At 36.3% G+C, this 26,833-nt stretch overlaps 1 protein-coding gene and 2 non-coding genes across 11 annotated transcripts in view; all 3 read right to left on the bottom strand.

Annotated features, from left to right (window-relative positions):
• LOC121428802 (bromodomain-containing protein 3-like) overlaps positions 1-26,332 on the bottom strand; it is a 43,434-nt gene extending 17,102 nt beyond the window's left edge. For 2 of the 9 annotated variants that reach the window (XM_041625643.1, XM_041625638.1), the window contains exons 1-16: positions 25,719-25,866; positions 23,015-23,152; positions 22,569-22,730; positions 21,720-21,866; positions 20,497-20,674; positions 18,332-18,633; positions 17,744-18,028; positions 14,421-14,522; positions 12,883-13,011; positions 12,273-12,470; positions 11,546-11,847; positions 11,132-11,188; positions 9,013-9,146; positions 7,416-7,577; positions 6,753-6,869; positions 5,275-5,412 (exon numbers count right to left, since the gene is read on the bottom strand). In XM_041625643.1, the coding sequence (XP_041481577.1) occupies positions 5,275-5,412; positions 6,753-6,869; positions 7,416-7,577; positions 9,013-9,146; positions 11,132-11,188; positions 11,546-11,847; positions 12,273-12,470; positions 12,883-13,011; positions 14,421-14,522; positions 17,744-18,028; positions 18,332-18,633; positions 20,497-20,674; positions 21,720-21,866; positions 22,569-22,730; positions 23,015-23,059 (2,458 nt within the window). In that variant the 5' untranslated portion in view covers positions 23,060-23,152; positions 25,719-25,866. The other 7 variants (XM_041625642.1, XM_041625639.1, XM_041625645.1 and 4 more) reach the window with 7 other exon arrangements.
• On the bottom strand, positions 5,871-6,014 carry LOC121429358. Its single transcript, XR_005971909.1, has one exon. It is a non-coding gene; the product is annotated as a small nucleolar RNA SNORD10 (small nucleolar RNA).
• On the bottom strand, positions 7,060-7,203 carry LOC121429359. The gene has a single exon (XR_005971910.1). It is a non-coding gene; the product is annotated as a small nucleolar RNA SNORD10 (small nucleolar RNA).
• Positions 26,333-26,833: the final 501 nt, after the last annotated feature.

A 26,833-nucleotide genomic window follows, 5' to 3' on the forward strand; every position in this document is an offset into this window, starting at 1 on the left:
CACACAAGTTGTCTGGGATATAATCTACAAAATGGTATAGTAATTACATAATTATGCTAATTTATGCGTAAATATCATGCGAAATCATATTTTTTTCCTCTAACTCCATAAATAAAGCTCCAAATGTTCTAATTTTTGGTATAGAAACTCTTTGTGATGTTCTTAGCAAGTGTACATGAAAAAAATGTGATATCAGATCAATGTTTTATGTATTATATTGTTTTTGCAATTTCTTATGTTTTTCATTGTTTTTTCAATGAAGTTCGTTGGGGACTCTTCTAAGATCGTAAACAGCATAAAATACATACATTTAGGCCAGCAAAACTAAAAATAATCATACATTTATGATTTTTGGTTGAAAACACAATTTACATTGACTTTGTACACGAAATCACATTTCTGAGCAATTTTTGGTCTGACATGCACTTACATAACATTGCGTAACTTCAAAACCACGTACCCGGATGGCGCAAAATTGGTCTCAAAAAATGTTGCGCAAGACTTTAAAGTAAAAAGTCAGCGAGTGGCGCGGTCAAAAAATTTTGCGCAGCAAAAGTATCGCGCGACTCGTTGAGGGGGGCCTCCGAGGCCCCCCCCCCCCCCCGCCTAGATAGGGTTAAACCAAGAATTACTTCAATATTGAAGATACTAGTACATTCAACTTTGTATAATCTGAATGGCTGAATTTGAATAGAAATTAAAGTTCATATCATTTTATCACTACATATATGACAAAAGCAGGGTGCTAAATAGCACTTGTCCGATTGCCCGGGGTAAGTAAAAGTTAGAATCGGGCAAATGTTTTGAAGCAAAGACCAAAACTACTTGCCTGAATGGGCAAGCAAAATTCTCACAGTAGAATGACCAAAATTAGAGTTCGATATGATATGGACCATAATTTTTGTCATGGCAGGCAAGATAAAATCACTTTGGAAAAAGAAATGTTATAAGGTTGATCAGTTCACATCAAAAGAGAGAAAAAGGTCAACGGTTTATATAACCGCGAAACTTTTTGAAAAGGTAAAATCTTTTTCCAACGATTTTTGGACACGTATATTCCAACTAGTTAAAAACTTACTTGCCCGACTTGTCAAGCGCTTCTAAAAAGTTATGTAGCACCCTGCAAAAGTCATGAATTTCAGGGTTTTTTTAATGGTGGGGGGGGGTCAAATCTTCAAAATTTACCAAAATTGTAACTTCCATGAAATCATTTATTTTGAATGATAGACCATTGGACAGTGTTAGCCAGTTAGACAATTTGACCTCGTGTCAATTTTATCATGGGGCATGTCATCATACCCCTACCAAACCATTTGGTAACGGTAAAATAATTTGATCACTGATACACCAATTTGAATTTTAGGACAACAAAATGCAAATGAGAGAAAGTTGCTTTTGAAGTCACCAAAACTTCAGACATATTCAGCATTTCTCATTCCTTACATAATTTCATAATCCAGTTCCCACTTTCAGCAATTATTCTAAATTTTCATCAACTCTAAATTATACTCTTATTATTTTTTTTATAGAAAGAAAATGAACATGGCCTTGCAAGTAATTCATAAATACAGAGCCATAAGGGAGCACACAATCTTTTTAATATTTTATCAAAATATTGTATTAACCATATACATTAGGCAGGAGTCATGTCAATAGCTTGTTTTCTTTTAAGATACCAATAGTATGACTCAGAATCCAATAGCTGGATGTCACAAATTCTAACACACACACACATAGAAAATAAATCGATTCCACACCAAATTCTAAGAAATCTGAAGCAGAATAAGAATGTCACACCTCATCAGTTTCCCATCCGAACTTGCTAAAAAGTTTTATTTGATATTTTTTATTGCTCTCACAATTAATCAAGAAAAAACACACACTCGATTCTGTCTCACCATCATCATTAAACACACAGTTCTGCCAAAAGTGGATTTTAATTGCAGTACTTTCAAGTGAATAAATTGATCAAACACAATTAAAAGAAAATAATGGCACAAGTTTAAGTTTCAATGGAAAGTATTTGATTTTATTTGGCCATCTTTCTCAGACAAACTGCCATGAAATCTGGTTTTTGTCACTTTTTCTTGAATTATTTACAAGCATGGATTACCATCAATGCTAATTAAGATTCATGAACACAAGACAATTCTACACTATACACAGCCATTAACACTAAATTTACCCATGCCATGTAGTAGATACAATAATATCCTAACAGGGATGTACAAAAACAAATAGGGAAAAAATATGCAGTATTGTCTAATTCATACAGGAATATATTCAGAAAACGGCACAATTTTACTGCTTCATACAAAAACTACAAATCATATGCTTGACATTGGTAGCACCACCAAAACAAAATAAAAAAGCAATTTTTTTTTTAGTTTTTATATTTTTGTAAGAAAGCATTTTCATCATAGGCTGGTAAAAAGGCAATACAGGATCATATTTACAAAAGGGACAGTTTATATGTTTAAAAAATAGTAATTGATTTCGTGTTAAGATTCACATATGGGAAGTTACATAGCCAGTTTAATCACGATCATTAGAAACAAGTCTTTTGTGTTTTAGAACATTAAGAACATGTATGCACTACCAGATCCAAATACCAAGTCTCTATTTTGAAATAACACAAAGAAAGAGAAAGAATATTTACACCAGAGACCGACCATTGGTGGTGCATCCACCAGCCATTACATGTCAACTCTTTGAGCAGTCATGAGCTAAGTGGAAACAAATTTTTGGGGTGTTATCATCAACAAAATGTGAACAAAAAGTGACAAAGAGTATTTGGGAAAGAATGGCAAAAGAGCAAAAGTTGTTTGTCAAAAGTACAAGTTTGGCTGCTTTTTCATTTGGCGAACCATTTGTTTAAGACTCAGCTCAGTGAGTGCATGTGTGTCTTAGTGAAGCACCATCAGTAATCGGGTCTTGATGATAAACCATGTTTATCCCAAGGTCACTGCAATAGCAACTCTCGCCCTCGACAAAGGGCAAAATAAGAGGTGGCATATTTCTCACTGACGTACTGCATTAAAATCCAATATTGGCAGAAATGAATGTGTTTTCCCCCCGACTGACAACATGACTTCTTGCATTTAAATACCATCACATTCTTCAATCTAACGAGGAACACGGCTGTTAGACCTAATGGTTAAGCATCTGGTCCATAGCTCCACGCACCCGAGCAAACGAGGCGGTTGCTGTAACAGCCGACCCTGGTCCAACGCAGTCATGATGTGCAATGTGTCATTGAAAAATCCTAATAATGACAAGCTCTTCACATTCTCAAATACGTAACATCAAACATACCACACATAAACACACCTCTCTACCACCCATACATACACATACACACATCTCTCTAACATAAGATGGAGAAAGCAGCAGAATTTTTTTAATGGATTTTCATAATTGCTTTCAGTTAGCCGGCGGATCACTTTGTAGTGGACCGCTGTGGATTTGAGCTGTGTTGTTCAGGGGATGACTATTAACTTCTCCCAAACACTGATGATTGCCATACCCACCCTCTTCACTAAAACACACATGACACTTAGAGGACAGCCATGCCCTAAGTGCACAGGGCTCTCTTAGCTAGCCCATCTCTCCATCCATAGTATTCTTCATACTTCCTTCATGTATTACCATGAAGCGTGTGAATCGATATATTGTGAATGTTGTTGCCATAATTTACCACAATACTCTTTGCCATTACAAAATAAAATTATTAATCAAGCTATCTATTGTGTATGAGTTATTTAGAATTGTTTCATTCATTACAATATATTTCGAGATAAAGAAATACACATTAAAAAACAATGCTTTGCTTTTCTTTTGACCTCAAAGTTTGAACTGAATAGAATTATCATGGGATGTTTTTTCGCGTTTGGGAAAAAGAAAAAGCCTTTTCAAATCTTTTAAATATATTTTTACAAGTGTAGATCAATTGTATGAATTGGAAGGAACATATTAGATAATTTAGAGATATTTTTTTACTTTGTACATATTTGCTACACAGCACGAGAAAAATTATGTGCATTGATTTCTATAAAAAATTTGTACAAATTGACAATTAAAACCAACAAACACTTTTGCTGGAAGGCTTGCAAAGATTCTACTAAATGTGTCCACACGTCTTGCTTTTTTCTACAAGATTATTACAGTAACAATTTTGATACTTTATTCAACAAAATTAAAATTTCAATTTTCTTTCGCTAAGGTAGTGAAAATATTGACTATGTTCAATGTATGAAGTTTTTTGAGCAGTTTTTAAATCAAAATAATTCAAAATGTCCCATGCTTGCATGGGTTTTTTTTTAAGTAATACACCTGCACTGCAGCAAAATATTGAATTGAAAATTCAAAGCATTGAAATCATATGAATTCAAAATTAAAATGAAATTCAGACATGTCATATGCTTGTACAAGTCATCACTAATGAATATTTGACATTCAAATGGTGAGGCGAGTTTAGTTGAGGATGTGAGGAATGTCTCTTTTACCTTCCTCAGTTTGATCCCTTGAGGAAGGAAATCGATAACCATAAAATGAAATCAAACTTCATTTTCATGAAAACTCAGCAATGACCTGTACAACCATATACAAACAATATATAAATAAAGGTTGCTGTCCTAGTGCCAAGAACCAATCAGGGGAATGTATCACCAAACTTAGCAATTGATAGTAAAATTGATTTTCATGTTGGATTACACATAACGGTCTATGTAATCAAGCATAAAAACACCCTCACGATCAATTGCTAAGCTTTGTGGTTCAGGGCCCTGGTCTGGTTTTATTGCTGACCTAAGTCTCGAGACCAATCGCATATTAGAAGCAACAATTCTGATTGGTTACTGGTAACATTTTGAACTGAATGCACCAATGATCTTGACTGGTGATTAACTGCTTTGTTAGTGTAATACACCATAATGCATAGATGAACCACAACAAGATTATTCTTATCCATCATCAAAGTTAAACCTTATTAGAAATGATGGAAATATTTCTCATTGTTGCTTAAATTGCTTTCCCTATGTGCAAGATGATATAGATGGACAAGCCATTACAATTTGGTCAATGCGAAAGCATCTCCTGGGAATTTAATGTCTTGCCACTTGGACAGCAACCCACACTTCAAGAACAATATTATTTTTTTGGTAGCAATGGTGGAAATGACTATGATGTGAATCATACAAGAGGAAAAATAAATTCAAGGAAGATAGAAGGTGAGAGGAAGAATAGAAAAAAAGGGAGAGAGTATGGTCTAGCTACCTGACTCCGATTCGCTATTGTCGGAGCTGGAGCTAGCACTTGTGCTGGTGCTTGCATCACTCTCAGAGTCACTACTACTGCTGGCACTGAGTGGGCGCTCGGTTCTGCCCCCCTCATTCATCAAAGCATCTTGTTGAGCTGTAATAAAAAAACATTGAAAAGAAAATTAACATAAATATCATATGGAAATAACTTCTACAGGGGCACTTTATACCAACATATCAAAGCGCACAGGTAAGCTGAATAAGTTCACCTCTATTATACTAATGATTAAAGAGGCAGGTTTCAGGCAATGATTTTTATGTTTCTATTTATCAGGAAGAATTTTGATACTAATTGAATATTCATTGCATGGAGGCATGAATAAGAAGTATTCAGAGGACAAAGTGTTTCATTGTCAAAGCACTGATAGAGTGAGCCATATAACCATAATCAAACATAATTGTGACTTAGTGACTCCCATGAATAATTCTTGTGCATACTTTTTTGGGGTGTATGGTGATTACTATGACTAGTCAAATTATTCCCTTAAACTTATTACCAAGCATTTAATTGGTCATTGTCTTTTTTCTCAATGGTATACAAATATGTAATGAATAATCAGAAGCCAACTTGTATCATGTATGCAATCTTAGTATTCTAAACCCTACCACCTGTAGGTAAAACACCTACAAACAGCGCAGGTTAAGAAATACATCAGCTGCATTCAAATGACACGCATGAGGTTATCATCATATTATCCAGAATTTGACAAATTGGAGCGTTTTATAGTCAGTCACATGATCAACTGTTTGGATGCATTTTCATTCATTTGGTACAACATCTGAAGGTCAATAAATCAAAATAAATTCATTCCTGGCGGGTGTTTCATAAAGCTGTTCACAAGTTAAGAGCGACTTTAAGAACGACTAATGATCCTTTCTTGTGGTAAATGGTATATACATTGGCGATAGTTTAGCGCACAAGGATCACCAGTCGTTCTTTAAGTCGCTCTTAACTTACGAGCAGCTTTATGAAACGGCCCCCAGATGAAAATGTACAGATATTTCTACACAAAGGCTTAACCTCTAACTTACAGAGGTGAATCTTTCAGAATAAATGAAATTCACATCTCTTGAATTCAAAGAAATCTTTTTAATGTGATGAAATCTACTTAGATACAAATTAAGCTTTTGCTTACTGTAGTCTAAATTATTGCTTTATTCTAGGCAATTATTTGACTTACCATACATAAGATTCAAGAATGCACTTTACTGTATATACCAAGCACATTACAAAATAAACATGATATTTCTTCAAAAACCACAACTGCCCCTACCAAACTGAAAAGGCCTCTCATTACTGCTCAGAATTACCACTGATACAAGGATATGTTCGTGCAATGTTTCTTGCATGTTTTATTCAGTAAACCCATGAAATATTTATTCCAAATGGTTTAGTGAAGGTGTGGGGGATGACAAGTGTCTAAAGAAACTGACCTTTCTTTGTTGCCTTTTTGGGGAATGGCCCGCCAAGTTCCTTTAGCCGATCCTCAAGTTCTTTCTGCTTCTCCTTCTGTGCATCTTGTTTAGACTTCGTCTGGCCTTTGTTGTAAGCTGTAAGAGACAAGATTTAAAAGGGAGTTAAAATTTCAATAAAGTTGGTTTTAATACATAAACCCGAGTGAAAAGGACTGGGGGCCATGATAATTTCTTGATGAAATTTTCTCCTACTCACTTATTTAAAAATCTATTATATATATTATTTGTTGTTGACATTGCCATATCAGATAGAGATATGCAGTGAATAATCAGAAGTCAACTTGTATCATGTATGCAATCTTAGTATTCTAAACCCTACCACCTGTAGGTAAAACACCTACAAACAGCACAGGTTAAGAAATACATCAGCTGCATTCAAATGACACGCATGAGGTTATCATCATGTTATCCATGACTTGACAAATTATAAAGTGCTTCATTGCTATAAAAACTTGATGAAAATTTAAATGGCAAAATAAATATACACTCAGGGTATCATAAAATTCCATTGCCTTTTGACATCAACATCAATGAATCAGAATACTGACAGAAGTCAGCCAACAGTAGATTGTCTACAAAAGAAATGAGTTAACCTATTACATAAATGTAGAATATAAATACCTTTTGGTCTTTTCCTGAGGCATTGCATGACATATTTTTCCAGTTCCCTCAGGGTGGACGGTTTGAGGGTCTCAAAGTCTATTTCAATTTCATCTGGCGTAGAGTCCTTGAGTGAGGGCTCCCTTGACTGGATTATATGTACAACTTTGCCAAGTTTGTCCCCTAAACACAAACAAGAGAGCAATTCATCAACATTTAAAAACATGGCTGAGATCATTACCAGTGTTACGTAATAATATCAGCATGTTTTGTGTGTACCTGGCAAAGCGGTATTTAATATGCTGACATGAAGTAGTCTGAGCAAACAATAATGTTATAACAAGATTGGAGGGTACAGATACAGAATGACCTAAATTTTTGAAGAAAAAAAATGGAAATAAAAAAAAAAATTCATACTAAGCATTTTCAGTTCACAACTAGGCCCGTTTTGAAAGTCCATTTTTGATGCACGTGTACACGGCATGTTTTTCGGTCGTGTACACGTGTACACGTTGTAAACACTGTGAGAGCAAGTTATGTTTTCATGTCGACACGGACCCGCATCAACATGTCATAAAAAGGGGTCTATATAGCCTAAGTCACGGTTTAAAGCTTACCTGAGAAGTTTGAAGTATCAATCCACAAACATTTGTGCAAATTAAAAAGTTTACTCGACTTAGCAGCGCATTAAATTAACAAAGAATGCAAAAGAAAATCAGTGCAGAGCCCTAGCTAGCGCCGACGCTCGTTGGATGCGCATTTTGTATACTGTACCGTACGTGCATGCACAGATCGCTGCAGAATTAAGTGTAACTGAAGTTATCGATTGATTTTCATTATTTTATTGCCAATTTGAGGAGCGTTTGTCACAGGCTTGTAGCACATGTGTACGAGCGTATAACATGTAAGTTGTATGTAGCAATGATCGCTGTCACAATTGGTGATTCTCAAATTGGCTCTGAGTGTGAGAGCAATGCTTTCGAGACCGGAGCAGACCCATTTCGTGGTACAAAAACTTGAGTCTCCAGAATGAATGTGGATTAAATCGGCGATTTTGGAAGTGAACTCACTCTAGATTAATTGAAATATATTGACATATTAGTAATTAAAACATGTGCAGTGTCTGAGAACTAAGATTTAATGTGAGGCTGTGAGCTTGTTCACTGACTTTGTAGTCCCATGCAAGCTTTATGCAGATGCTACCGTGTACACGGTGATGGAATTTAGTGCACGTGCACTGACTTGACCGTGCGTGTACACGTGTACCCGAAACGGGCCTATTCACAACTAATACCAAAAATATTGTTTAATTACTTTTGAGTTTTTATGTAGGAGTAATGGATCACATGGAGGCAATAACATTATGAACATTGTCGGATCAAATGAAGACAACTAACCTTGCTTCAATATAGCATCTCAGCACTTACCTAATTCCCAAGATGGTGTTTCATAAAACTGTAAATTTACATGAATTTGCACAGAACTGGAACATGATATATATAAAGCTTAGTTAGCTAATGGAAAATATCACATCTAAAACAACTTTTTGAGACTGCCCCCATGCAAGTGAATACACCTTATGCTCTCATTTAAAAGAATAAAGCTAAGGAATAAATACCAGGTAATTTGTTGATGTCAAGACTAAGCTGCCTCTTCTCATCATATGACATCGGTTTTGCTGTGTCTTCATCATCACTCTCTAGCTGCCCTGTGGTCGGAACTTTCTTCTTCCTTCCTCCCCCTCTTCTACTACTGTAATATAAAAGACAAAAAAAAATACACACTTGTTGTCAATATATAGCAACCTAAATATACTAACTCGTCTCTACAGCATTGTTCAGCATATATTTAATAGGGTTAAGGAAAATGGAAATATTATTCTGAATAGCATTTCATCAACATTTGTCACTTGATCACTTTCCTCAGTTTTTAATTTCTATAGAAGTAGAGGTGTCCAACTTTACCAATGGAAACTCTTAAAATGACATCTTGTCAGTGATAACAAGTTTTCATGCAAGAGCCCCAAGGTTCCCCGAGCCTGGAATTGAACTTTTCAATAAAAATACTTTTTTGTCGCAATATTTGGCAAGAAACTAACTTTGCTTTTCTTGGCTGATATATGAGAGAGCTCGATATTCAAAGTAGAAGTGCCATTACATACTTATTTTCATGGAAGCCTCCACAATTTCTTGAATATTGTACCTCTGGCAATTATCAACGATGTCTAATTCTACATTCAAACAGCAACCGGTATAACATAACAAGACTGAATATTTTTGATATATTACAAGCTGCTTGCTAGAATGCCTTAGGGAATTCATTCTATTTTGAAGATAATTTATTGAAATATACATAAATTCTCAGTATACAGATCAAATTCACACACTGATTAAAAAAAAAGAGTACATAAACACTAAATTTTGATCTTGCAACCAAATGTAATTTTTTTGGGGGGAAATCATTGAACAAAATGACCATTTAGGCTTTCTAAAGCCTTCAAAATTTGAGAAACTCTGTAACCATTTGAAATAAGCATTGATCACCGATCATGCTTAACGAACATACAAACATACATGTATAGCACAATCATGAAATGAATGTTAATATGTAAAGAAACACACAGAACACTCAAAAGAACCACAGATTCATACTGTAAACTCAGGGCAACCCAGCAATACATGTATTTTTCAATCATTCATCTCTTGAGCAGAGTAATGTATTGTCAGGGCCAAATTGCAGAGAATTTCAATCAAACACACACCAAAAATACTTTTTTTGCAATTGATTTTCAAGTTTTTTAACACAAATCTTTCTATAATAGTCGACTGATCTCAAATATTTGAAATATAAAATAAATATCCCTGATAACATACAGCCCAATATAACTGCAGATAACATGCGCCCCCACCCCTTCCAAGCCCTTGACCAATGACATTACTCAAATGTGTATCACATTCTAATTAATGACAAAAATTGCTAATGACACGTGCATGCAGAGATATTGCAATAATTACTTCATCAATAGACAGCTATAAAAGTTTGGTCTAGAACTTCTGCTGTGAATACAATGTTTATTAGAGACCCAACATTACACTCTTAATAATTTTCAGTGGCATTTGATTGCACGATGCATTTACTTAGAGCAGACTAAAGTTGATTTGGTGAAATATTTAATGTGCAAAAAATCCAAATGAAAAGAGAATCGCGAAGGAATCTACCCCATGCAAAGAAAACAATTTCATCCATTCTCACAAGAGGAAATTAACATCATGAATGAAACAGTTGAGAAAATACATACAATACAGAAAGCCTAATACCACAGTCGAGAGTCCAAATGTTCTTTTTCCCGATATAGTTATATGCCTGGATATACAAGGATGTGGGTATTCCATAAAATTGGTACCAGTTGTGAAATTTTGGGTGTCCCATTACCATGGAATTTTGAACTACAGGTCATCCAAACATTCATGAAACCAGAATGAGGTCTTATCTTCGACATAATGAATTGACACACAGGGCCTATACTGTTCAGTATTTGACAGCGAGTGAAATATTGCTAGTTTCATGGTAATCTGAATGGCCTCATAGCTCAAAATTTCTAATGTAAATGTAACAAAAAAAGGTCACAAATTGGCCCCTAATTTATGAAATCACCAAGGAATGAATAGGAGTACAACTATGTAGGCTACTCTACAAGGATAATTGAGCAAGCAGCCCACATAAGCCGGGTAACTCACTTTGTTCTCTTGGGTTTAGGCTTCTCTTCGTTGCTCTTTGCATTCTTCCTCGGTCTACTGAAAAACATTACAAAAAGGTGTTGCCCCATCACCAGTTTTTTCAAAACAAAATGTATATATCATTCCAATCAAAGCATTTAACTGCATTTATGATGTTGAAACTCTGCCACCACTTGGTGAGCTTTGCATCTGTGTGATTGAGAGTTACGTTGTTAGTAGAGTCACAATCAAATGTACAATAACACACATACCTGTATATTTTTGAACAGCTATGCCAATGGGTTTTACATAAGATGTTTATATTCTTCAAAGCTTCTCCTGTGAAGCCTTGAGTTCAATGACTGAGTACAAGCATCCCTGTTTACACACAGCTGTATCATAAGCTGATAGCTAAGATAAAAAAAAAAGACTTACTTTGTTTTCTTGGGTTTGGCCTTGTCTTCTATCGTCTTTGGAGGCTTCCTCGGTCTTTTTGACGCTGATTTTGACCTCTCTTCATCTCTTGCTTTCTCTTCCAAAAGTTTTCTTTCTTTCTCCTTGATCTCTTCCATTTCCTTTTCTCTTTGTTTTTCAAGTTCTTTAGCTTTTTCAAGTTCTTCTTTCTCCTTTTCAACGTCCTTTCGATCTTTCTTTTTGGTTTTGTCTTTGTCCTTTTTCTTCTTTTTCCGATGTGCTTGTGATGACAATGCTGCAAGCTGTTCATGGACTGCCTTGAGCTGAATATGGAAAGACAAGTCAGAGAATACACAACCATTATCAAGGAAGTATCTAAGATTGTATTTAAAACATTCACATCACAGACAATCAATCGAATCAAGTCAATTCTCATTTTTTTTTGAGCTCTATAGTTGTTGACGTGATCAAGGCTTTTCATAACTATAGAGCCATATGTTTCAGAGCACAACATGATATGAATGATTGAAGTATTGATGTTAATTGCATGTTTTTTTTAACATTCATAAACAGATGTTAGCTGACTGTTAAGGTAGACTCGGATTAGCCCAGCACACAAAATTAGTGAGCATATACACATGTCGAGGCGCCTCCAGGGCCGGCCTCAGTCCACTTTGGACGTACGTGCATCTCGGGCCATAGGCTCTATTTTAATTTTTTTCTTACAGTGTTTTACACCATTACACACCTGCTCTTGTAACTCTGACAATCTCTTTTCCCTCTCTTCTTCACTGTCTTCTGATTCTGAACTGCTATTTGAAGCAGAAATATCTGAAGCACTATCCATCCCTTTCATCATATCATCCTTGCCTCCACTGTCACTATCTGCTTCTGATGGGTCCAATGGTTCATCAGGCATTTTGGCAAACTTGACTTCAAATACATTCTGGAAAAAAAATATATATACATTGACAAAGATTAGCTATAATATTATCTCAATGTCTTCTATATAATGTTCTCTTGGGCAAAACCAGTGATCCTTACTTAGGCACATAATATGATTTGAGTTAATGTTTGATCTTTGTAGTTTTAATTTTTAGTTACCAAGCATCTGGAAAGAATTTTTTGAATATTTTTTTTTGAATATTTTTCAAAATTTGATTGGGGTTACAAATATACACTACATTTACATAACAGAGAAAATTTGGGTTATCACATTTATAGCCCAATATATGGTGTGTGCTGAGACACACAGAAGTTATGAAAAACTTTCTGAAGTATTCATCATTCTTCACCATTGAGTACATGTAAGTTATAAAAATAAACAAACAAAAAAATGAATAGTAATGGCCACCTACTTGCAACTTTCGAGCCATTCCGACAACATCATGATCCGGAGGGTTGTACTTGTAGCAATTTGTAAATATCAGCCTGACGTCTGCAGCAAAATCATTGGCGGTCTTGTAGTCCCGGTTTTCTAGCTTTACCTTTGGGGAGATACAACAAATGATGGATTCAATATTCATCACAGGCTGACTGGCATGCAGAACATGGTCTTCAAACATTTTCTTCAAAAAATAAATACATAGTCTACTCTACTTTAACAACACTTTTTCTATGGGGTGGGGGAGGAACAGGGAACTAGAGTCAAATATATTCTTAATTTGAACACAATAAACAGACAGATCATTTTCTATAAGCTCAATTATATATTACAAAACAAATCTGAAGAGACTGATACTGCATAAATATTGTTTAGGCCAATGAGAGGAATATAGAGATATCTTCATGTATAACAATGGCCTTTGATCAATTCAAGCCCTGAATAAGGAATCATTCTACTCAAATAGTGATGCAATATTAAAGGTATTGTTTAACTTTGTGAGCAGCTGATTTAAAAAATTCTCAAACCAAGATGAAACATGTGCACAAGTGCATGTATTAGAACTAATAAACCCTGAAAACAACCATTATTGAGAATGAAAAGCTAAAACTACAAGGCAAACCCCGATTTTGTAAATAGGTGTCTTATAGACGCCTAAATACTACACATAAGTGTATGGAATGAAATCAAAATGGTGTTTCCGCACTTTATATTTCAATTTTTGAAGCACTAAATAATGATTTTCGAACGGAATTTTTTCTGGGCTTCATTTTTGTAACATATCACAGACACAGGTGACAAGTGTCACCTTCTAGCTCAGATTTTTTTAAGTCAAACCAATGTTAACCAATCACTTTAAGCAACAATGTTCAAATTCATCTGAAAAACCCACACAAAACCATGAAGGGAAAAAAAATCCAACTCAACAGGTTTTTGTAGTTAACTTGGGTTAATAACATGAAAATAGACCTTAAATAAACCAGAGTAAAAACAAATGTTTAGAATTTAATTTTTAAGACTGTCTCCATGGCATGAATCAACTCATTCCACTTGTTCAGGAAGGTTGGGATTAACATGGAGTGGCAATTTCTATAACCTCAACTGATTTAAGCATGCTTTCACTGTCCAAACAGAAAGTCAGGACTCGGCCTCTTGCCCGTCGAGGTATAATGTAATCATTGTTCACATTCTGCAAACCTTCCATATACACAAGGATTATTTGAATTGATAAAATGTAATACCTAAAGATTTTGAGAAAACAAGTTAAAAAGAGACTATTGCAAAGATGCAGTTTTCTTTTTTTTTTACTGCAAGCTTGATGAACAAGTTGAACTTGCCATATACATCCTTTTATGCTCAGCACATGAAACCATAGACACCGAGAGGCAAAGAAACTTTGTATAGCTTTACGCCTACTTGTAAGGCACAATATTACAATCAAGCACACAAAGCCTTCCCTGAAAGTCCTAACAGAAAGTTGGTCTGCACCTCTGCAGTGGATATTATCTTTACCTTTACTGTGCCCATGTCCATAGGAGTCTTGATGATCTCATGATAGTCATGTAATCCTAGTACTTCTGCATCAACTGGCTTGAAGAATGGCCATGCATATGCCTGAAAAAAATACAGGGATATATCATTTACCAAAGGTCACATACCTCTTATTATTTCATATCTGGGGATTCCCCTTGACCTGCATCATTGAAATTAATGATGCATATCTAGGGGCTGATTCATGAAGCTGTTCGTACATTAAGCATGACTTAAAGAACGACAGGTGATCCTATCTTGTGGTAAATTATAATCACCATTAAATCTTCTTTGGTGATTATTTAGCTTGTAAGAAAGGTTCACCAGTTATTCTTAACCCATATTTCACGCAATATTTTTGCCATGCAAATTGAAGTCTTGCACAACTTTTGAGACAAATTTTCAATACCGGGTATGCGATTCCATAATTACGCAACATTTTGTAAGTTCATATGGGGCATATGGGGGGCCTGAGAGCCCCCCCCATGGACTCCAAAAATATCTTGGCCTAGATAGGGTTAACCCTAGAAGGCCGGGGGGGGGGGGGGGGGGTGGTTTCCGTCCCCCCGCTCTACATTTTTCAAGACAAATTACTGCCATATGATCTCCTAGAATACCCCGGCCTAGATAGGGTTAAAATACCCCCAAAACCATTGCACATTCCAGCCTATAAGAAAGCAAACCACATTCACAAATGTGTCTATAGGCTTACTTTGATAATTTTTCTTTAACACTAAAAGAGCCGGGTTATTTGGACCCTCTCACATCCGGGGGGAGGAGTCCGCCCCCCCCTCGAGATCTTGGCCTTCGATCGCATGAGCACCGTGAATATTTGCACTGTGGTAATGTGCAATAAAATCTACAAGGCTGTATAATTAATTTTTTTTAACCCTAAATAGACTGGGATATTTTGACGCCTAAGATCTCGGTTGTCGACCGCGACGAAAATTGGCATGCACATTACCCATGGCATTATCTACAAAACTATTATATCAAATTCTGCGAAAAATTTCATTGCTCATTAATTATGCTAATTCATGTGTAAAATCTTAAGTTTGCTCTAATTAATAAAATAATGCCCCTAAAATGCTAATTTTTGTCTCACATACTCTAGATAGGCATCTGATCAAATTTATTTCTCAAAAATTTAAACATCACATTTATTTTCTTATGTGTTATATATATTGTTTTCTAAATTTCTTACGTATTTCTTTGTTTTTCACTTTTTGTTTTTTAATGTTTTTTAATGGAAATTGTCTGGGACTTTATATTGACCATAAACAAGATAATATTAATTGATTTTAAGCAGTAGAAGGAAAAATTATACATTTTATGGAATTGGCAAAAACCACTATTTGCATTGGATTTGTACACAAATTCACGTTTTTGAGTAATTTTGGGTCTGCATGCACTTACGAAATGTTGTGTAATTTCGGAACCGAGCACCTGGGGGTCACAATTTTGGTCTCAAAAGTTGCGCGAGACTTGAAATTAAAAAGTCAGCAAGCGACAGGGTCAAAAAATTTCGAGCGGCGGATTTATCGCAAACAAGTGGAATGCCTCTGGCCGTCTCACCTGCACCACGCAGTTCAATATAGCAGCAGTGCTGACTTTGAATACTACTCTAACTCGCACAAGATGTTCAGTGATACATGGTTACTCTTATGTCCACTTTTTATGAACTAGACCAATAAACTTACAGAGATATGATGGTTATTCAACAAAAAACCCTAACATGGCCAAAGTTCATTGACCTTACATGACCTGTGACCTTGATCATGTGACCTGAAACTCGCACAGGATGTTCAGTGATACTTGATTACTCTTATGTACAAGTTTCATGAATCAGATCCATAAACTTTCAAAGTTATGATGGTAATTCAACAGATACACCCAGTTCGGCCAAAGTTCATTGACCTTTGACCTTGGTCATGTGACCTGAAACGTGCACAGGATGTTCAGAGATACTTGATTACTATAATATCCAAGTTTAATGAACTAGACCAATAAACTTTCAAAGTTATGATGGTAATTCAACAGATACCCCCAATTCGGCCAAAGTTCATTGACCCTAAATGACCTTTGACCTTAATCATGAGACCTGAAACTTGCACAAAATGTTCAGTGATGCTTGATTACTATTATGTCCAAGTTTCATGAATCAGATCCATAAACTTTCAAAGTTATGATGGGAATTCAACAGATATCCGCAATTCGGCCAAAGTTCATTGACCCTAAATGACCTTTGACCTTGGTCATGTGACGTGAAACTCGTGCAGGATGTTCAGTGATACTTGATTAACCTTATGTCCAAGTTTCATGAACTAGGTCCATATATTTTCTAAGTTATGATGACATTTCAAAAACTTAACCTCAGGTTAAGATTTCGATGTTGATCCCTCCAACATGGTCTAAGTTCATTGACCCTAAATGACCTTTGACCTTGGTCATGTGACATGAAACTCTACTAGGATGTTCAGTAATACTTGATTAACCTTATGGCCAAGTTTTATTAACTAGGTCCATATACTTTCTAAGTTATGACATCATTTCAAAAACTTAACCTCAGGTTAAGATTTGATGTTGACGCCGCCGCCGCCGTCGGAAAAGCGGCGCCTATAGTCTCACTCTGCTTCGCAGGTGAGACAAAAATTGTGATGGGGGCTGAATCAGCCCCCCCCCCCTCCAGTCTTCTTAGGGTTAAACAACAAGATTTTTTATTTAATGAATTATGCTATTATGCATGAAATAAAACATTTGCTCTAATCAATTAACATACGGCCCCACAGACACTGTAGGATCCTGATCAAATGTACTAGATAGGGTTAACTGGATTTTTGCATTCCCTTTCTTTTTGTCAACTTTCTAGAAAATGCCCACTCCTGAGGACTGTGTACCATTTTATGAGAATTGTCAATTTGTCAGAAATGATGATTGCCATTCCCTCAAGGATTCCACTAAAATTTGAGTCAGTATACCAACAACTTTCAGTAGAGTACTCTTTTTTTTGCACTTGCTACCCATGGAAGCAGTGTCGGTATCACGACTTCAAACGCTGAATATGTACATCACTGACTAAAATATCTGTAAGCAGAAATTATTTTTAAATGAAACAAATGATGCCAGTCAGTATTACTCACTGAGCCCAAAAGAAGCTGGAACACATTAAAGCCATGTATGTGCTGTACAATCTACAGCACAAAAAGCAAGTTTTCATGGATTGAAATCGAGCAAAAGCCCTGTCATCTCTGTATGATAATACTGCCAACATAGTCTAAACACAAAGTGAAGAATGTCATCCTTACTGAGTGCTTTTTTGACATGAGTTCTTTGATGACACCATAGCAGTACTTGAGCTGGGCTGTGAGTTTGCCCTTCTTTCCTTTCTGGTGTTGATCAGACTCTGGTAGTTCCCTATTGGGAGGTTTGATGTTTCTCCTACTGCTCTCTCTCCTTCCTGGGATCTTAGCTGGCTTGGCCTGGGCTAAATGGTAGTCTGCACTGGGTGCCATGATAGGTTCAGGGGGTTCTACTACTGTTGTTGGTGTGGTTGTGTCTGCTTTCCTCTTCACTCCTCTTGCTCCTTTCGTCTGTTGACACCAAAATGCAATTGAAGAATAAGAATTAAGATCAGCAAGCCAAGCAAAGTTTGTTTGGAAGCACAAATGAAACCCATTAGCTGCTTCAATATGCCCAACCCCCATCCATTCCCCTCCTCCCAAATCTCAAAATATGACTCCAAACCCCTGGTCTGAAAGATTTCTGTTTCCTCTTATTTCAAACAGTTAAATGACAAATTTTGGAGCAATCTCCTTGAATTCAACAAAATGATAGTAATCTCCCTTTCAAATTTTCCATAAAATGTATTAATCTTAGCTAGTTTTTCAAGTCACCTTAGCGGGCGACCTTACTTTCGGAGGTCCTGGAAGAGAGTTCTGCTTCACTGGTTCCACTGGAGTTGATGAAGGAGGCGGTGAGGAAACCAAAGGTGATGTTGACATGGCTGCAGCGGTCAACTGTGTACTTGCTGCTCCAGGGGGTAAGACAGGAAGTTCTGTTGATGGTTGTGTTGCTGTAGGTGACTTCATGGCAAGGGGAGCAACATACGCATTCTTTGCCGGTGGCTGCCCTAGGAGCTGTTTTGGCGTTGCATTGAGTACCGATGGTTGAGGCGTGGCATTTTGAATACCTAACCCTGATGAATGAAACATACGAGTAGAGTTACATGCAATATTTTTTTGAAAGACTGGGAAGAAGTTACACGAGTTTCTTAGTTCAGGATACTGGGCAAAGTCATCATCAATCCAAAGTGCTCTAACTGTCGTGGACATTATATAAACTAACCATAATATTGTATTTAACAGTCATCTCTTAAAAATGTTTATATTTCACATCATCTCTGAATATACTCTGCCACAAATCTGGCGAGACTTTGCTTGTGCCGGTCGCCTGTTGACAGACAATGCCTCCTTGTACAAACACATTGGTCACAAATTTGAATGTCTCCATGGCATGAATCAACTCATTCCACTCGTTCAGGAAGGTTGGGATTAACATGGAGTGGCAATTTCTATAACCTCAACTGATTTAAGCACGCTTTCACTGTCCAAACAAAAAGTCAGGACTCGGCCTCTTGCCCGTCGAGGTATGAATTACAGAGAAATGACTCATATTCTGAAGTCCAGTCTAACTGCAACAACCATGGAAGCCTAAAATATCAGAATATTGTTTATATTGTGTTCGCTATCATGCTTCATTTATAAAGGAAAATTCACATGCTGCATTTATAAAAAGGATAGAATGTCAAAATGAGGATATTCTGTACTGTTCAGAAATCTTCGTGTCAAAATTAGCTATCCATAGTGAAGCCACAACTCTAGACCAGAGTTTATATTCAACCCAAATTCAGTGTATGGGTAAAACAAGTGGAATGCCGCTGGCCGTCTCACCTGCATCACGCGGTTCAATATAGCAGCAGTGCTGACTTTGAATACTACTCTAACTCGCACAAGATGTTCAGTGATACATGGTTACTCTTATGTCCACTTTTTATGAACTAGACCAATAAACTTACAGAGATATGATGGTTATTCAACAAAAAACACCAACATGGCCAAAGTTCATTGACCTTACATGACCTTTGACCTTGATCATGTGACCTGAAACTCGCACAGGATGTTCAGTGATACTTGATTACTCTTATGTACAAGTTTCATGAATCAGATCCATAAACTTTCAAAGTTTTGATGGTAATTCAACTGATACACCCACTTCGGCCAAAGTTCATTGACCTTTGACCTTGGTCATGTGACCTGAAACGCACACAGGATGTTCAGTGATATTTGATTACTCATATGTCCAAGTTTAATGAACTAGACTAATAAACTTTCAAAGTTATGATGGTAATTCAACAGATACCCCCGATTTGGCCAAAGTTCATTGACCCTAAATGACCTTTGACCTTAATCATGAGACCTGAAACTTGCACAAAATATTCAGTGATGCTTAATTACTATTATGTCCAAGTTTCATGAATCAGATCCATAAACTTTCAAAGTTATGATGGGAATTCAACAGATATCCCCAATTCGGCCAAAGTTCATTGACCCTAAATGACCTTTGACCTTGGTCATGTGACGTGAAACTCATGCAGGATGTTCAGTGATACTTGATTAACCTTATGTCCAAGTTTCATGAACTAGGTCCATATATTTTCTAAGTTATGATGACATTTCAAAAACTTAACCTCAGGTTAAGATTTCAATGTTGATTCCTCCAACATGGTCTAAGTTCATTGACCCTAAATGACCTTTGACCTTGGTCATGTGACATGAAACTTTAATAGGATGTTCAGTAATACTTGATTAACCTTATGGCCAAGTTTCATGAACTAGGTCCATATACTTTCTAAGTTATGATGTCATTTCAAAAACTTAACCTCAGGTTAAGATTTGATGTTGACGCCGCCGCCGCCGTCGGAAAAGCGGCGCCTATAGTCTCACTCTGCTTCGCAGGTGAGACAAAAAATGAACAAGTAGAGTTAGATGTATGTACTTACTTGAGTTTGCACTTATCCCCCTTCCTCCTCCTCTTCCTTTCCTTCCTTTTCTGCCCGGCCCTGATATATCATCTCCCATCCCTGGCTTCACAACGGTCAGCTCAATCTCCTCCTGTGGCATTTGGGCAACCTTGGTAAGAAAGAGCTTCTCAAGGGCTTGTGCCATAAGAACAACATCCTTTTGAAATGAGAAGTCATTAGTAGAATAAACTAGTTAATTATGTTTTATTTCATTTGGCGATGTTGGATAGAATTGATAACTGATCTTACGTGCAGCCAAATATCATGAGTTATTCTATCAACAGAAAAGAGAAAATATTGCACAAGTACGGGATGGAATTCAGGCTTTACAAAATAATTGGCATATATGTGTATTTCACCAAATTTTTATATAATACAGGGTTGATCTTCGTGTTGAAATATAAATCTGCATTATTTTTACACAAGTTTAGGAGAGAACTTGTGGAATGTTTCTATGATTTAAGAACAATCCACCCCAACAAAAAGTTGACTTGAATAAAAAGAGAAAAATCCAAAAAGCATAGTACTGAAAATTTCATCAAAATCGATTTAAAATAATAAAGTTATGACATTTTAAAGGTTTGCTCAATTTCACAAAACAGTTCTATTCACATCCTGGTTGGTATGCAAATGAGGAGACTGATGACATCATCCACTCACTATTTCTTTGGTATTTTATTATATGAAATATTATAATTTTCTCATCATTGTCAAGTGAAACTGATTAATTCCTCCCTGAACATGTGTAGATAGCTTTGTTTAATACTATGTGGTTCTATCAATTTGGTCCTTATTGTCAGATCTGTAAAAAATGAAAAATTGTATAATTCAAACAATAAAAAACAGAAGAAATGGTGAGTGATAGACATCATCGACTGGCTCATTTGCAAGTCACTGAGTTGTGCACATTACTGTATAGTGAAAAATAATCGATACTTAAGTTCCATAACTTATTTTACATCTGATTTTGATGAAATTTTCAGCGTTATGCTAGTTTGATTTATTCAAATCAATATTTTCCTGTGATGGACCTGACCTTTAACAATGAATGTGGGTACTTTACAAAAGTTACATCAAAATGAGATAATTGCATGAACTTGACTAATATCATTACAATTATCAATGTGTATACTGCTTACCTTGTAGGAGACATACCAATAATTTGATAAAACATGAATAAAAAAATATCCAGTTATGCTTACCTCTCCTGGTTTATTATATACATAGCAATTAGTGAACATGAGGTTGAAATCTGAGATGCATTCTTTTGCACTGTGGTAGTAGATGCTCTCCAAACGTTTCTTGATTGTACCAAGATCCATAGGAGTCTTGATTATATTGAAGTAATCCTATTAATTCAAACAACATATTGGAAAGTGGTGTCAAAATACAACTCTATATAATGCCATTTCCTATGCCATTTATCAAAAATAACATTTCATATGCTTGCTGTAACACCAGGATATTTATCAATTTTCATAACAGAGTTTACAATCATTTACTTCAATGTAAACCTTTCAATCAAGTTTATCTTTGAGCCTTTGGTTATTCTCAGCATGCCATGGTTTTAGTATTTCAAAAGCAAAGATTTTATGCAAAAATCATGAAGACCACTCAGGATATTGCATTACTCTATTACCCTGGAAAAAAGAGGCTTGGAAAATCTCCATTCACAATGTTAAAGATTATCCAATGTTGCAGATTTATTATGCACTGGGTTGTGAAATGAGGCCCCAAGAAGAAAAAAAGCCTCCTACATTGATGTGTTTGACATCAGAAACATGTCCCAAATCAAATTACAAATTAAATGTGTTAGAAAAATTGTACAGGGGCTCTGAATGTGCCTCTTCCCCCTCCAAAATATGAAGAAAAAAAATGTACACAGTAATACAATAAAGATAATTTGGACTTTGAGCTAAACAAGTAACCCATCCCTCCACCAATTTTATTTTCTTAAGACATGGCATGTACATGTCATGTCAGTGATAATTTGGACACTCAAAGCTTGTGAGAATCCAGGAAAAAAAAATAATCTAAACTAGGACACTTACTGGTAGAGCAAGCTTGACCGGGTCGACAGGGTGATGAAAGGGCCAGGCAAATTGGTGTTTCCATAGTGCTTTCATCACTACTTTTTGAAGATATTGCAATTGGTTTGTCTGCCTTCCCGGCTGCCTACTTTTGGTTTGACCTGTAGGTGAGGCCATGTCGTTCTGGAAAAAAAAATGTGAACATCGCTTTGTAAAGTGACTCAGACATATTAGCATTTTATGAAATATTGGATTTATATGTTTTACAATAACAGTGGTAACTTTGAAGATCATCATTTCTTAAAATATGGTGATTTAAATTAAACAAATTTATTCAAATCATTGTCTGAATGACAATCTCATTAGCCTTGGATATATTTTGTGCCCATTTTCACAGTGCCATTCATCTCGAAGTAGACATCCATAGATCCAAAGCCAAAGAAACATGATAAACACAATAAACTTACCATTTCTGTTTTCATCAAAGAGAGTTTTGTTTCTTTGTTGTACATTGACTGTCCATTAACTCAAACGAGTACCCTGACGGTTGCAGGCGGACACCTGCATCACAAAGTTGCCAGTTCTGCACGATTTCCTTATAATATCTAAAAGAAAAATATGTTGAAGGGATTAATGATAAATTTCTCCATGAATAAACATCATGAAATTAAACATCTTCATTTCACAGACATTTAAACCATAATAATTCAGACCTACATTGTTTACACATCATCATACAAAATGATATCTATCTATGCCCATTTTGAATGCCGATATTGGAAAGTTAATGGGCTGTCCACTTCTTAAGTTCTTCAAAATGTCAAGCAGGAAGTGTTATTTACTATATGAATGGCAGTTTCAGGTGTTAGTTGCTGGGATTTCACAATGCACACTATATTTGTGTTGAATTGAATAATGCACCAAACAATTGATAGCCCAGATATTTATTCAAACATTCTATCAAAATACAAGCTGTACAGTTATTTGTAACTAGATCCAGAACTACTGAAATCTTATTTGCTAAGCAAAATTATTTGTGACAAATGGAATAAATAATGCCATAGTAAGTTATGGAGATTTTAACTACTAGAAAAAAAATGAACAGGGAGAATGATTTTGCAACAACCCCTCCTTTAGATAAATGTTTACACAATGTGACAGAATTTATTCAATATTTTTAACAAGGCGCAGCAAAAGGTAAATACACAAGGACCAAAAATGAATTACTGTGAGTGCAAGAGCATGACTTTTAATGCATACCTGCCATTAGTGCAAATTACTAAGAAATTTTCAGAAAAAAAAACTTTTTTAATTTCCTAGGAAATTGTGACAGATAGGAACACACATGTACTGTACGTTAAAACTGCAATTTCCTTTCCCTCCAAAAAATATTTGTATTTAATATTTCATACAGAAAACCTCTTCACTCAAAAGGATTCCAAAAATATTTGAGGAAAAATGGGAATCATCAAGACGCCATTACATCTACATGCTGTAATGCAATTGATGCATGCACAGCAACAGACTTTCTCATACTTGGCCAGTTAGCTACACATAATCTCAAATGATATGAAAAAATAGAACACCTATTCACTCATCTGTGCATGTGCAACATTGTCAGATTAGGCAGAACAGTTAGACCCAACATTAGATCTCAACTTCTACAGTTTGACTTTCTGTAACATTCGTTATGGAAGAAATATAGCGAGTCCACCACATATCGACCACTTCTTTTGAAACCGACCACCTTGCACACATTGAGTTTATTGCGTATTACGAGCACTAGGCGCGGGAGAGTAAGCGCAGTGTGCATGGAAAATTTAGTTATTTAAACAAGAGAAACAAGGGATAAAAAGAAAATCCATAGAATTTATCATAACTTTGACCCATCCAAACCCACTCCGAAACAGCTGTTCATACACATAAATTAGATAAAATATCATAGAAAAAATAGAGGTTAGGATCTAAATCTATACATTGTCAATCGTCGATTAACGTGCTGGAGATCGAGGTGTAAGTAGCAAGATAACCAACCAACGTGATGACATGATGTAGACCATGTAGAACTGATTACGAAGAAACAGACGTAGACTCTAGACTATTTCACCAGTAGGACTTGCTGCATTACGTGCGCAAGCAGCATAGGATTGGAGTCGTCATGACATTATCCAATTCTAACATGAATTCTTATCTGCACTGACTGCAGACTTTCACCACACGAGACGAAAATTAGATAAAAACTCATATCTAATCCAGCAAATACACTTCAAAGATTAGGTAGGCCTAATTGATAAAGAGTAGGACCAAAAAGGTGTCACAACGACACAAGACAAGTCATCTGGAGCTGGCTCTGCCTGCAGTGCAGTACGACATGCAACACTGCGCAAGTTTTTTTGAAAGCAGTTTCTCAACGTCTCAAAGTCAAACCATATTGCCAACATATTATGGCCAAATCGTGGTTTTGGGAACCACTCGTAGATTTGTGTACAAGCACTTGTGTACAAAGTGAATGGAGGTGGAAACGGGGAACCATGCGTGTGACTGAATAAAGCCAAAGGAAAGCGCTGCTGAAGTGGACGGTGGTTCCCAATAATTGGCAATATCATGATAATGCCCATATTACTAAACACAAAAATAGATCTAGGCCCTAGACTAGTTCCAACATTTAATATGTTGCCGGTATCTTCCCCAAGATTTTACTGGTTATTAGTACTATCACACATCCGCTTCACATACCAGTATTGAAAATACAGTGCATCACTTATGCTTCTCACCCATCGCATACAAATTACAATGACACACACGCGCGCGTACCGACGCCTGCACAGCGTTCCAGAAATCTCATCGACTTTGTAAATTTTCCACATTTTGGACTGATTAAGGCGCGATATGCGACATCACATTAGCATGAATGATAAACCTCATGTACCTCTAGTATATAAAGCATATATAGAAATATTTTTTATGACTTAATATTATCAGATAACGTAGAAATAAGCCTTTTTCGATAGCGATATCACTCCTCCCGGTCGAACTGTAAGGTGCACCACCTACGTATTTCGTGTACATTACAATAGACATAGACGTACATGTACGACCATTATTTCTAATTTACTTTCATTAATTTTACATATATTGCAAGGTCAAAAGGCAAAAATATTAGCTTTATACCCTCAAGAAGAAATCTCTACTTGCTGCTGACAGCCCTGCAGCGCCGGATGGCTCTTGGTGTCCATTCCACGGTCAAGATTCAAAATCACACCACTGAGCTTTCCGAGCGACAGCAATGGCGGATCAGCAGAAAAATCTTTTATATGCTAAGAAATCCATTTACCCCATTGGTTAACGTTGGTCACATGACTTTTTTCCTCGCGCTTTCCGTAGAGTTGTATGTCACCATTTATGTCTTAGATTTTCAGTTATTTCATGATTTCAGGGAAGTTTGGTGTAACATTCTGTCAGTTTTACAAAAGAAATCTGTCTAACGGTAGCAGTATGATTCGAAAAAATGAGCACGTTACTCATTTTGTTGTCATATTTTGACTTGCTTTGTGGGAGTAGCAGTTGGTTCCGTGAAGGGTGCAGCAAGCTGCGAAAATCGAGTGATGAATACGAACAGAAGCTGATTGGTCAAAGCGCCTTCTTCTGGCTAATCGTATATTTTGTTTATTTACAACGTTAAAATGATAACTATATGAAGATTTTTCGCAAAAATACTGCTATTCATGAAAAATCATATATCTGAATGATAATCTTTTGGACTTACAGTCTAATCGGATTACCGTTCAAAAAAAATATCAATTTGTACACGCTAACTCGTCCATCTCACAATTACGTCGGTTGGCTTCGGTTCATGTACATCGACCCATGAAACCAAAACCATCAATCAGTGCCGCTCAGCATGGACCACTGATCTGACCACTAGTGGACAGATCAGTGGCATGCAGGGGCGGATCCAGGATTTTGAAATAGGGGGGGGGCGCCGGCGGCGAGGGAGCGAAGCGACCGAGCGGGGGAGGATGTGGGAGCCACCCCCCTCCCACGGCAAGGACTTTTTCAAAAAATCATGTCCAAAAGTCGTATTTTGAGAGCACCTTTAGAAGAAAAATGCCGAATCACTGTAACTTCATGTATAAAAGACACATACTGACTCATTTAGGAGCTGGTTTCCAGTCACACACCGTATAAAAATGATAAGCGGTCATTCAAAACATACATTTGGCAAAGGCTCTTCACTTGCTTGCATCGTGTGATTGAAACGTCAAATTTAAATGATACGAAACTGA

Source organism: Lytechinus variegatus, chromosome 15 (genome assembly GCF_018143015.1).
Source record: "Lytechinus variegatus isolate NC3 chromosome 15, Lvar_3.0, whole genome shotgun sequence".
Lineage (NCBI taxonomy): Eukaryota > Metazoa > Echinodermata > Echinoidea > Temnopleuroida > Toxopneustidae > Lytechinus > Lytechinus variegatus.